Consider the following 12481-nt stretch of genomic DNA (forward strand, 5'->3'; position numbering starts at 1 on the left):
TTGGAAAACTTAAATATTATCAAAGTTATAACAGTGTTAAATGGAAATGCCTCATCCAAGTTAACAATCCATCCAGTTCCCTAAACCATTCGTTATAAAGTAGCCAGAGAGCCAGATTGTATGGAGGCTGAAGGAATTCATTCCAAGTTTGAGTGAGCCCTTGGGCAATGCTAGTGGACTCAGTCACCAAGAAATATCGATATCTGTGGTGATTCTAAGGTCACCCTCAACCTAATATTGAAAGTAGGTTAATACATTCTGCCCAGGATAGAGGATATCTTTGCAAACCTCTTTGGAGGAAAACACTTCAGTAAAGTGGACTTAGCTGAGGCCTACCTACAAATGGAGATGGGTCCAAACCGTTTCTCACCGTAAACACTCACAAAGGGCTTTATCACTATCATAGGCTTAATTTTGGAGTAGCATTTGCACCTGCACTCTGGTAAAAAGCTATGGACCAGGGGCTGAAAGCTGTCCAGGCACTTTGTGCTACCTGGATGACACCATGTTACCAGCAAGGATGACAAGGAACATCTCCAAAATCTCAAGAGAGTGTTAAAAAGATTAGAAAATCTTTGGCTCAGAGCACAATACAGTACATGTGAATTATTTAAACCAAGCATCACTTACTGTGATCACACCATTAATGCACAAGGATTAGACAAGTGTGCTGAGAAAATTCAAACAGTGGTGGACACCCCAAGCCCAAAGAATATGTCACAGTTGCAGGCCTTTTTATATATAATTTGTCAATTACTACAACAGGTTCCTGCCAAACCTTGCTACTGTGCTCCATGTCTTGAACTCATCACTACAAATTGGGAAGAAATGGCAATGGTCAAAGCAGTGTGAGGTGGCTTTCCAAAAGGCAAAGGAAATTGTGAAATCAGACAATGTACTCACACATTATGATCCATATCATCCAGTGAAGCTTGCCTGTGATGTCTTGCCTTCTGGTATAGGTGCAGTCACGTCAAATGTTATGAGTGATGGAAGAGAACACGTTAGCATCATGTTCCCTATGGCTGCAGAGAGATAAATTATGCACAGGTTGACAGAGAGGCCTTGAATCTGGTTTGGGGTGTAAAACGTTTCAACCAGTACTTGCATAAGAAAGAGTTTGCCCTCATTACTGATCATCAACCACTGGTGTTCATTTTCAATCCACAGAAGGGTGTTCCATTAACAGCAACAGTACAAATGCTTTATCTCTACTTACCCCTCACCTAGCTCTGATTGCCCATTTTTCCCTTATCTATCTCCATCTATCACCCACTAGCTTCTGCCTGAACATACCTACTCCTCATTTGGCTCTACCTTTCACACACCAGCTCCATCTTATCCCTTCCCTGTCACCTCTGTATATTCACTATCATCTGTCTACCGTCTCAATCCTGATGCAGGTTCTTCACTGAAACCCCAATCACCTCTTTGCTTCCACAGACTTGTTGAATTCCTCCAACAGTTTGCTATTCTTTTTGCTCCAAATTCCAGCATCTGTTGGAATGTTTGTCTCTGTCTCAATTTCTCTCCTGCACTTTGTTTTGGAAGAACACTTCTGTTTAAAAGGTAACAGTTCTGTTTGAACTTGATGTGTTAACCTCTCATTTGTACAAGACATTGGTTGGTAGATTAGATGCTGTAATTCGCCCCAGGTGTGTAAGTACTGTAAATAATAGAACCTGGGGAAGTCAGTGAATATGTGGGGAGAATAAAATAGGATCACTGTCAGTGGGGAAGGGGTCCTGTTTCCAGGGTGTATGATACTATTGACTCTATTAAAAGTATTAACACATTATTTTTCAATGCAGGATGATTCAGCATCAAACTGAAGTATTCATTTTAAAATATAAGTAATTGTTTAAAGATCTTTTATTTAGCAACATATGTAGTTTACCATGTTACATGAGAGGGTACCATGAAAACACTAATAATTCATCTCTGAGGCTGGAAGACAGGCACCTGTTCCCAGATCCTGTAAATAGCACCCAGCATGGGGGCATACCAGGATGCAGGTCCTTGCTCCATTTCAGTCACGCTTTAGGGAACAGCTCACCCTAGAAGACACCTGACAACCTTTAAAGCTCATTGAAATATCTAAACATCACTGCTGACCACAATGTGATACGGACAACCGGCAATCTAACTACTGGCTAGCTCTGGATTGCAAAGGATTTTCTGAAAATGTATGCTGAAGAACTGAGAGAATCAAAAATCAAAATGCCCAAAAATAAATTTCATTTAAAGAATGCTGCTATTTCACTGATTATTTTGCATAATACTGTTACCATACAGGTTAATGTGAATATTGTTGGTGGTACTCCAGTAAGAACAACTGATTAATGTTGTTCATGTGAAGACTCTCTCTTCAGCACAGTTGTGTACATGTTTGGTTTTCATACAGCTCCAGTCTGCACTCAGAGCTGTTTTAGTGGAAGCTAACCCTCTCTTCTTCTAATTGTGTTGCTCCTTGGTCAGAAACTTGAATCCATACCCTGCTGCTGTCTGCGCTCCTTTGGAAGAAGCAGTGAAGTTCATCCACATCTCCTTGTCTCTGCAAACTCTTTGATAATTTTTGACCCTTGGATGAATTTTTTATGCATTTCAACCCTGTAACTGAAGGTCCATTTTACCTTATAGGGATGGAAAAAATGCAATAATACTTGTCCAGGAAACTTGAAAATAGTACCTTCATAATAATTGAAAAATAAAAACAGCTATAAATCTGAAATAAAACACGCACAAAAAGAAGTGTTGGTAATACTCAACTGAGCAGGCGGCTCACTGAAACTGAAAAGTTAAATTTTCGGGCCACAAACCCTTTATCAGTACTGTGGAAAGTGAAAAGACAGATTAGTTTTAAATTGAGAGAGGGCATGAAGGGATGGATTAGACACCTCTGATGAATTGAAGCTACAGTTCCAAAGGTAAGGAGACACAACAGAGAGCAGATGCTGGAAAGTGAGGCAACAAGCAGTCTGCTGGAGAAACCCAGCAGGCAAATTTCTTTCCTCCCACTGATGCCACTGGACACACTGAGTTGCTCCAGCAGGTTGTTTGTAGTCCCTGAGGTGGTGCAGCTGTTTACAGAGCGGTTCAGCTGATGGGTTAGTGAGGAATGAGTGAGTGAGGGAATACATACAAAGGAAACATATTAGCGGTGTGAAATTGTAAATGAAAACATACCTGAAACCAGAATTAGAATAGTGTACGTAAAATGCCCAGCAGATCGGAGGTGTCTTTGGAGAGAGAAAAACTGAATTAATCTTACACAATAGATCTGCAGATGCTGGAAATCTTGAGTAACACACACAAAAGCCTGGGGGAACTCAGCAGGTCAGGCAGCATCTATGGAGTGAAATGAATGGTCGATATTTTAGGCCGTGATGAAATCTGACGGCGGAGAAGAAGAAGCTGTTCTTAAAACGTTGAAAAATGTTTTAGCCGGTACAGGTTTATATTCTTGGTGCTCTTTTTCTGAAGAAATGGAAATACTGAAGAATTCCATTACAGCAGTTTGTGGGATCTTGTTAGGTGCAAATTGACTGCTCTACTCTCTGTTCAGCAATGACTGCACTTTAGAAGTTCTTCACTGGCTGTGCATATTGAGGGCATTCTAATGTTAAGTAAAGTGCTATATAATTGCAAGCTTTTGTATACAGTGTGTGTATATACTTTGAAAGGGTCATAGGTTCAGAGCCTGTTCCTGTTTCTCTTCCAACCCATACAGTGGCTTGTAGGTGTCCCAGTAAATTATACACAATCACCTTCAACCCACTACAAAACCTGGGCCTTAACTTGGGATTCTTTTACATTAAACACAAGAGATTCTGCAGGTGCTGGGAATCTTGAGCAACACACAAAAAATACTGGAGAAACTCAGCAGGTCAGGCAGCATCTATGGAGGAAAATGAACAGTCAGCGCCTCGGGCCGAGACACTACATCGTGACTTCTATGTTGTTTCCTCATGTCTCCTATTTATAAATAGATTCCCTCTGTTTCAATCCATCCGGATATTTTGCCATCTTCCTCATCCCCACCATTCTCACAAGGGTCCAATACTCTGAGTTTGCCATCCTACATGTTGCCTTCCTGGATTCCATGGAGATGAATATTACGATCTTTTCTGTCTCCTTGTCTTTCTCTGTAGGGTCTATGAAGATATCCTTTGCGACCTTCTTAAGTGGAGCAATGCCTGTTGCTATTTTCTGCTCCCACTCATTCTTGCATGCTCCTTGGGGCATGAACAGTTTTTCCATCTCACTACTTTCAGTATCTTAAACTCATATTCACTGTCTACACAATCTGTGTTTCCACCTCCCTTTCTTCAATCAGCATCCATCATCAAAGACACCTACCATCCAGGCCATGCTCTCTCTCGCTACCACCATTGGGCAGGAGGTATAGAAGCATTAGGTCACATACCACTAGGTTGAAGAACAGTTATTACCTGCAACCATCGGGCTCCTCAACCAACATGGATAGCCTTACTCACCATTACTCAGAACTGATTCTACAACCTACAGAGTCACTTTCAAGGACTCTTTACAACTTGTGTTCTCAGTATTTCTTTATTTGCACAACTTGTCTTTTGCACATTGGTTGTATGTCAGCATTTGTCTGTTCATGTATAGTTTTTCTTGGGTGAAATTCTATTGTATTATTTCCTTGTAAATGAATGCAGGAAAATGAATATCAAGGTTGTATAAGGTAACATATATGTACTTTGATAGTAAATTTACTTTGATCTTTTGAACTTTGGACTTCAAAATTTAAAACTATAATTCTTTAATGTTGTACCTCTACTTTATCTAGGTCAGCAACTTTACCTAATAGTACAACTCCTCGCCTCCTACTTAAACCTTCTCTGACTCTGCCATCTCATGCATTTCCCCTCCTTTAGCCCATTCACTGTTGACAAAGTCTTCAGCCGTTGTCTTCATTCCACAGTCTGGAATGCCTTACCAAAAGTCTCATCCTTATCAACAGTTAGCAATGTTAGGTGCTGTAGGATGTCCATTTGACAATTATGGCACTATATAACAAATGCCTTGTTATAAACTCTGTTTTCTCAGATTAATTTTTGAGCCAGTGATATTATGAAGATAGATCTGTTATCCGTTCCTTTGTAAGTTTAAAGGATTGCTGTTGGAAAGAGATCCATATAGATAGAGTAGAGAACATTCTCTCTGGTGGTATCACAGCCTGGAATGCACAGGATTGCAAGATTTGAAATTTATAGATTTTTATGTCTTTGCATTGTACTGCTGCTACAAAACAACAAATTTCATGTCATATGTCAATGATAACAAGTTTTATTCTGAATCTGAGGGCTGTTCATGTATCTTCATATACCTCTCCTCTGTCAACCAGGCAGAAGTGCCATTCCCTTCTCGTGGTAGCCTCTAGGCTAGTGCTAGCTTCACTCCCTAGCTCTAGCTAGTGTTGTATTTTAAATTGAACAAGTCTCTTGTAATCATTGCTGGATATCACAAGTTGGATGACTCACTCACTGTCCTTGGTTACTTTCAGTTTGGTTAGTGACTAATGGCAAAAGATCTTTGCAGTTGTGGATTCTCTCCTGCCTGTATTCTTATTATCAAGCTGCAGCAATCTGTGTTACAATCTCAACAGTAAATTCAACAAGGTGAAGTGAATTGTGTTTTCAAAATGGGTTCTTGGTTACATATAATAGTGTATGTTTCTTTATATTCTTTTCAGAATGAAAAACAAGCTATGGTATTTTGAGTTTGGAACGACAGAGACATTTTCTGCTACTTGCAAAAAGTTAAATGAATTTGTGGAAGTGGAGGTGGGTGAATTATTTTTTCTTTTCACAATATTTCATTGATGTCATTAAAGAGAAAAAAAAGGAAATTAAATAAAATAAAGGCAGAAATCACTGAATATATGCTGTAAAATTAATCAGCTGCTGGATGAGAAGGACAGGTCAAAATTATACTTAAAAACCCTTTGGGTCTTTCTCAAGAATGGTCCATACTTGGAGCATTAATGTCTCTTACAAATATTGATGGACGTACATTTCCTGAACCAAGAATATTCTGTGTAAAATTTGGAAAGCAGCAATGAGGAATTGTAAGTAAATCAATAATGCCTACCATGTATTACTCAGTCCCAGATTCTAAATCTGAGCTGAAGTTATTTGCAAAGGTTAAGCACTTTGCTTAAGATGTGATTTACTGACACATCAGACTATTAATAACAATTCCAAAAGATTACTTCCAATTTCCTTGAACTTGAAACCATATTTCACCAGGCCCCCTCAGTAATGTGTACCATCTGGTTAGAAAATAAATAACTGCAGCTGTGCATAAAAAATACCCATGGTACTTTCTCTGAATATTTGCCCAAGGGATGCTGCAAATAGTTGTATTATTAAAAGTTGTTAATTGGAGCTGAAAAATAAAGAAGAATTATTTAAGATGCTCAACACCTGGCCAACTCATTGTTACTTTACAATGCATTCTAATCTTGAGCTGTAACCTGGTTGTAAAATATTGCAATGTATATCTTCATTTTCTTAATTAAAACGATCATCCTGACCATCAATTTTAATAGAGCAATCTGTAGATTATTTAAAGGAGCCTGATTATGCTGTTTGCAGGTCACTGCTTCACACATTCTTTCCGGCTGTGAATTCATGATTTCATGAACTAATGCACCAATTTTAACCTTCTTTGCTAATGCAGTAACAACTTGGAACAGATACTAAGAATTGATGCTTGCTTTGCTTCCAAGAAATTTCACAAGCCTCAGAACAGTAGTTAAGAGTGATTTTCCAGAGCTGGAACATATCTTGGCTGGGGAGATCCATTTTCCCTCTCTGCTTTGTGTAAACATGCAGTAGAAGGCTCCAGGTGGAAAATATGGCAAACACTTCTTTCACTTAAGACATTTCAAGTAATTGTCTTGATCCAAAGTTAATTAAAGAAATGTCACTTAAATTGGAGAAATTGGGAATAAAATAAATGAGAGTTCCCTCATCGCTGGTCAGTTGTTGTTTGAATTTACAATTACAGCAGCTTTCCAGAATGGATTTGTACATCTGGATGATTTTATTGAAAGGAAGTAAGCTGTTATAGTGGGGCAGTTTCACCTAAAGAGGAAAAGAAAACCTGTGTATTCTTGTTATGGTTTGCCAAAACTGAGGAACTCTCCTTGGTTAAAAGAAGTCTGACTTCAAATTGACTTCAGTCCTAAATGGTTAATGACAGGAAAGGGCAAAAATAATTAAGTCAGATTTTTTTTCTGCTCTGTAGAGCTCTACTGGAAACAATGGCTGCAGAGAGATCGAATGAGAGGAGGATCTGGTTTGCTTCTAAGTCTTGCACAAACTGATCAAGTAATCTCTCAGTGAGACAGTATAGCAAGGAATCAAAATGTGTACAGATACTCTGAGAGTGTCTCACATTAGAACTTAATACTGATTGGCGAGGAGAAGTGGGGGTGAAGATCGGCAGACAAACAGGAAAGCAAAAATGATCAGAGTACCCAAATGATGTTGTTCATTTCCCAATCTCTTCCCTTCCATTTGAAGTGTTCATGCTATTCCCCAGCTTCTGCTGGAGCCTTGTAATCTGAATGGTGCCAAGTTCAAGGATATCTCAGAGAGGAACTTGGAGTAACAGGGAAATGACAAGTTGTTGTGATCCATGAGGAATCCAGTAACATAGATCAGACAAAGATGTCAGATCAGCCATAAGAATCACTATCAAATTTATTATCACTGGTTTATATGATGTGGAATTTGTTGTTTTCTTGCAGTAGTGGAGTGCAAAGACATTATAAAAGTTACTATTTATTACAAAATAAATAGAGAAAAACAAAAAGAATAATGAGGTAATGTTCATGGACCATTCAGAAATCTGATGGCAGAATGGAAAAGCCTGTTTCTAAGCCATTGAGTGTGGATCTTTAGGCTCCTGTACTTCCTACCTGGTGGAAGTGAAGAGGATGTGTCCCAGATGGTGAGGGTCTTCAATGACGGATATCACCTTGAGATACCTCCTCCTGAAGATGTTCTTGATGGCATGGGGGATTGTGCTTGTTGCTGCTTACAATCCTACACATCAGAGCCTCCAGATGGGACAATGATGTAACTATTCAAAGTACTCCCTATTGTATATTTATAGAGACTTACAGAAGTCTTAGGTGACATACTAAATTTCCTCAAATTCCTAAGGATGTAAAGCCACTTGCTTACCATCTTTGTGATTGCATCAATGTGCTGGGCCCAGGAGGGTTCCTCTGAGACATTGATGCCCAGCAGCTTGAAGCTGCTTATCTTTTCCACTGCTGACTACTCGATGAGGAGTGGTATGTGCTCTCCTGACTTCCCCTTCCTGAAGTCCACAGGAAGGGGAAGTACTTGCTGACAATGTTGTAGCAACAGCACTCAACCAGCCAAACTATCTCACTCCTATATGCTTCTCAGAATCAGAATCGGGTTTAATATCACTGGCATTTGTAGTGAAATTTGTGGTTTTCTGGTAGCAGTACTTTGTAATACATGTAACACTCGCTTTGCCAAGTGGCATCATCTTGGGGTGATAACCCTCTGCCCAGCCAAACCTTAGCACTCTTGTTTGGGTGAATGCTGCGTGTTGTGTCCCCTGTGTAACATCAGTACCCCAAAATAACATTCAGTCCACAATGTGCAGTTAAACGATTAAGATTTTATATTTAAGTATGGGGTTAGTAGAGAAACAAAAGAAAAGGAAACAAATAAAAGGCGCCAATAATCTCATAAAAATGTCCAGTGCACAAACGTTGGAGCTCACGGATTCCCCGGATTCCCTCTCGCTGCTCCTCCTTCGCTCGTCATCGACCCCTGGGCTCCCACCCCAAGCACAGGCCCAGCAGGTCCGACAACCGTCTCCTCAAGCCACCTCTTCTCTCTTCATCCTCTTTGCACCTTCTCCCTCGAAGCCCATGCAGACTAACAGCTTTCACACAGAGAGAAAGAATAACATCTATTTCAATTGGCTAGCAAATGAATACAAGTCCAGTTATCACTAACTGCTATAGAGAACAGTTAACAGTCTCAGCAGTTAACAGTACAGAGAAGCCATTTTATTCACCTTAGCAGTAACATAAAGAAGAAACCCTTACATACATAATAAAAAAACTATAAAGTACAATAATATATATATACAGTCTATATGAATTACATCAAATAAGTAGCGCAAAAAGATAGGGAAAAATAGTGAGGTAGTGTTCGTGGGTTCATTGTCCATTCAGAAATCTGATGGTGGAGGAGGGGAAGAAGCTGTTCCTGAAACATTCAGTGTGTGTCCACAGGCTCCTGTACCTCCACTCGGTAGCAGTGAGGAGAGGGCATGTCCTGGATGATGGATGCCACCTTTTTGAGGCATTGGCTTTTGAAGGTGTCCTCATAGTTCCCATGATGGAGCAGACTGAGTTAACAACTTTCTGCAGCTTTTTCCAATCCTGTGTAGTGGCCCCTCCACACCAGATGGTGATGCAATCAGAATGCTTTCCATGTTACATCTGTAGAAATCTGTGATTGTTCAAAGTTCAAAATAAATTTATTATCAATGTGCATATATGCCACCATATATAATCCTGAGATTCATTTTCTTGTGGGTATACACAGTAAATCCAAAAGCCATTATAGAATCAATGAAAGACTACACCCAACAGGACGGACAAACAACCAATGTGCAAAGGACAGCAAACTGTGCGAATAAAAAATATGAAAAGAAGTTATCATGATAAATGCAGTAAATAAGCAATAAATATTGTGAATATGAGATGAAGGATCCTTGAAAGAGAGTCTATAGATTGTGGGAACAGTTCAGTGATGGGGCAAGTGAAGTTGCTCCCACTGGTTCAAGAGCCTAATGGTTGAGGAGTAATAACTGTTCCTGAACCTGGTGGTGTGAGTCCTGAGGTTCTTGTATCTTCTTCCTGATGATAGCAGTGAGAAGAGAGCTTCATCTGGGTAATGGGGGACCCTGATGATAAATACTGTTTTCCGTGACAGTGCTCCATGCAGATGTGCTCAATGGTCGGGAGCACTTTACCCGTAATGAACTGGGCCGTATCCACTACTGTTGTAGGATTTTCCATTCAAGAGCATCGGCGTTTCCATACCAGGCTGTGATGCAACCAATATGTCATTGGTGACATACTGAATTTCTTCAAACTTCAAATAAAATATAGTCACTGCCATGCCTTCTTTGTAATTGCATCTATATGCTGGGCCCAGGACAGATCTTCAGACACCCAAGAGCTTGAAACTGCTCATCCTTTCCACTGTTGTTCTCTCAATGATGATTGGTGTGTGTTCCCTCGACTCCCCTTTCCCGAAGTCCACAATAAGTTCCTTGGTCTTACTGATGATGAGTGCAAGGTGGTTGTTGTGACACCACTGAACCAACTGATCTGTTTTGCTCCTGTACGCCTCCTCATCACCATCTGAAAATCTGCCAGCAACAATTTTGTCATCCACATATTTATAGATGGTGTTAAAGCTGTGCCCAGCCACCGAGTCATGGGTGTAGAGAGTAGAGCACTGGACTAAGCATGCATCCTTGACGTGCGACAGTGTTGATTGTCAGTGAGAAAGAGATGTTATTTTCGATCCACACAGACTGTGGTCTCCTGGTGAGGAAGTCAAGGATCCATTTGCAGAGGGAGGTACAGAGGCCAAGGTTTTGGAGTTTGTTGATTAGAACTGGGGACATGATTGTGTTGAAAACTGAGCTGTAATCAATCAACGGCAGCCTGACATAGTTATTACCATCGTCCGGGTGATCGAAGACTGAGTGGAGAGCCAGAGAGATTGCATCCACTGTAGACCCATTGTGATGATAGGCAAAGGTCCAGGTTCTGTAGGTCTATAAGTGTGCTAAATGATGGTCATCTAAATCATAAAAAGTCATTTTATAAAAAATTAAAAGAAAGAAATTCAAATTTATGAAAGCATAATTGGAGAAGTTAAAGAAACTGAAAGGCAGTGGATACCCAGGACCTGAAGATCTGCTTCCTAGGGATTTGAAGGAACGGATATGAAAATAGTGTCTGCACTGGTTGTTCATTTTCCACTGTCACCTGGGCTCGCGAACAGTCCCCTGATGAGTATGTATATATGTATATTTAACCCTACTATTTAAGGGATGAAGAGAGAGTAAACAGAAAGAGAGACCAATTAGTCTGACAGAAGTAGTTAGAAAATGCTAGAAATTTATGAAGTGATAGCAGAGCACTTGAAAAACAGCACTGGGGCGTTAACATAGAATTATAAGACCATAAAACATAGGAACTGAATTAGGCCATTCAACCCTCTCAGTTTGTTCCACCATTATATCATAAAGGAAAATCACACTGGACAATTCCATTAAAATGTTGTCAGGCTGTAACTTGCAGAATAGATGAAATGGAGCTGGTATATGTGTTTATTTTAATTTTCAGAAGGCCATTGGCAAGGTGCCATGAAAAGATTATTAGAGCGTATGGGATTATTAATCATATTACAAGCATGGATTGAGGATTAGGTTTAATGGACAGAAACGGAGTAGGGATAAGTTGATAACTTTGTGGTTGAGAGGATGTGACTAGTGATGTTCTGTGGGGATTGTTGCCAGAACCCCTGTTGTTCACTTATCATCAGTGACTTTGATGAGGGAGGGGTTGAAGTGTTCAGTTTGCTGATGATGGGCGGTAATGTGGGTGGATGCAGAAGATGTATACAAATGAATAGGCAACAATGTAGCGGATTGCGCATCATGTGGGAAAGTATGAGTTCATCCACTTTGGTTAGAAAAAGTAGAGAAGCTGACGTTTTTCAAATGGTGAGAAATTAAAAGGTGCTTGTGTCTAGGGAATACGAGGGGTGATTGATAAGTTCGTGGCCTAAGGTAGAAGGAGTCAATTTTAGAAAACCTAGCACATTTATTTTTCAACATAGTCCCCTGCTACACTTACACACTTAGACCAGTGGTCGTGGAGCATACAGATCCCTTCTTTGTAGAAGTCAGCGTCTTGGACCTCCAGAAAGTGGTCCACAGCAGGGATGATTGATAAGTTTGTGGCCTAAGGTAGAAGGAGATGAGTTATTAACTTCAAACTTTCTGCATAGTCACTCGATGAGTTGAACTTCACGTGCATGTAACGAGAGCTGTATAATTAATCTCCTTCTACCTTAGGCTACGAACTTATCAATCACCCCTCGTATGTTGATGCAAATACAGGATATAGAGCCCTAGTGAGACCTCATCTGGTATATTGTGTATAATTCTCCCAACGTGTGGCAGAGGGAGTTCACTGAAGATTCACTAGACTGATTCCAGCATGACGTGTTGCTCTGAACTCTTTGCTTATACTCAGCAGTTTGGAAGAATAAAATTCCTTCTCATTAAACATCCAAGACTCTTCCTGCGCTTGACAGGTTAGATAGAGAGATGTTGGGATGTCTAAATAGTTGTGCTTTGGGAT

At 40.1% G+C, this 12481-nt stretch overlaps 1 protein-coding gene across 10 annotated transcripts in view; it reads left to right on the top strand.

Annotated features, from left to right (window-relative positions):
• LOC140199449 (diacylglycerol kinase beta-like) overlaps positions 1-12481 on the top strand; it is a 566317-nt gene that overhangs the window by 428540 nt on the left and 125296 nt on the right. For all 10 annotated transcript variants that reach the window (XM_072261555.1, XM_072261557.1, XM_072261558.1 and 7 more), the window contains one exon: positions 5723-5813. In XM_072261555.1, coding sequence (XP_072117656.1) covers positions 5723-5813 — 91 coding nt within the window. The remainder of the gene's footprint in view (positions 1-5722; positions 5814-12481) is intronic.

This window comes from Mobula birostris, chromosome 6, assembly GCF_030028105.1.
Source record: "Mobula birostris isolate sMobBir1 chromosome 6, sMobBir1.hap1, whole genome shotgun sequence".
In the NCBI taxonomy this organism is placed as follows: domain Eukaryota; kingdom Metazoa; phylum Chordata; class Chondrichthyes; order Myliobatiformes; family Myliobatidae; genus Mobula; species Mobula birostris.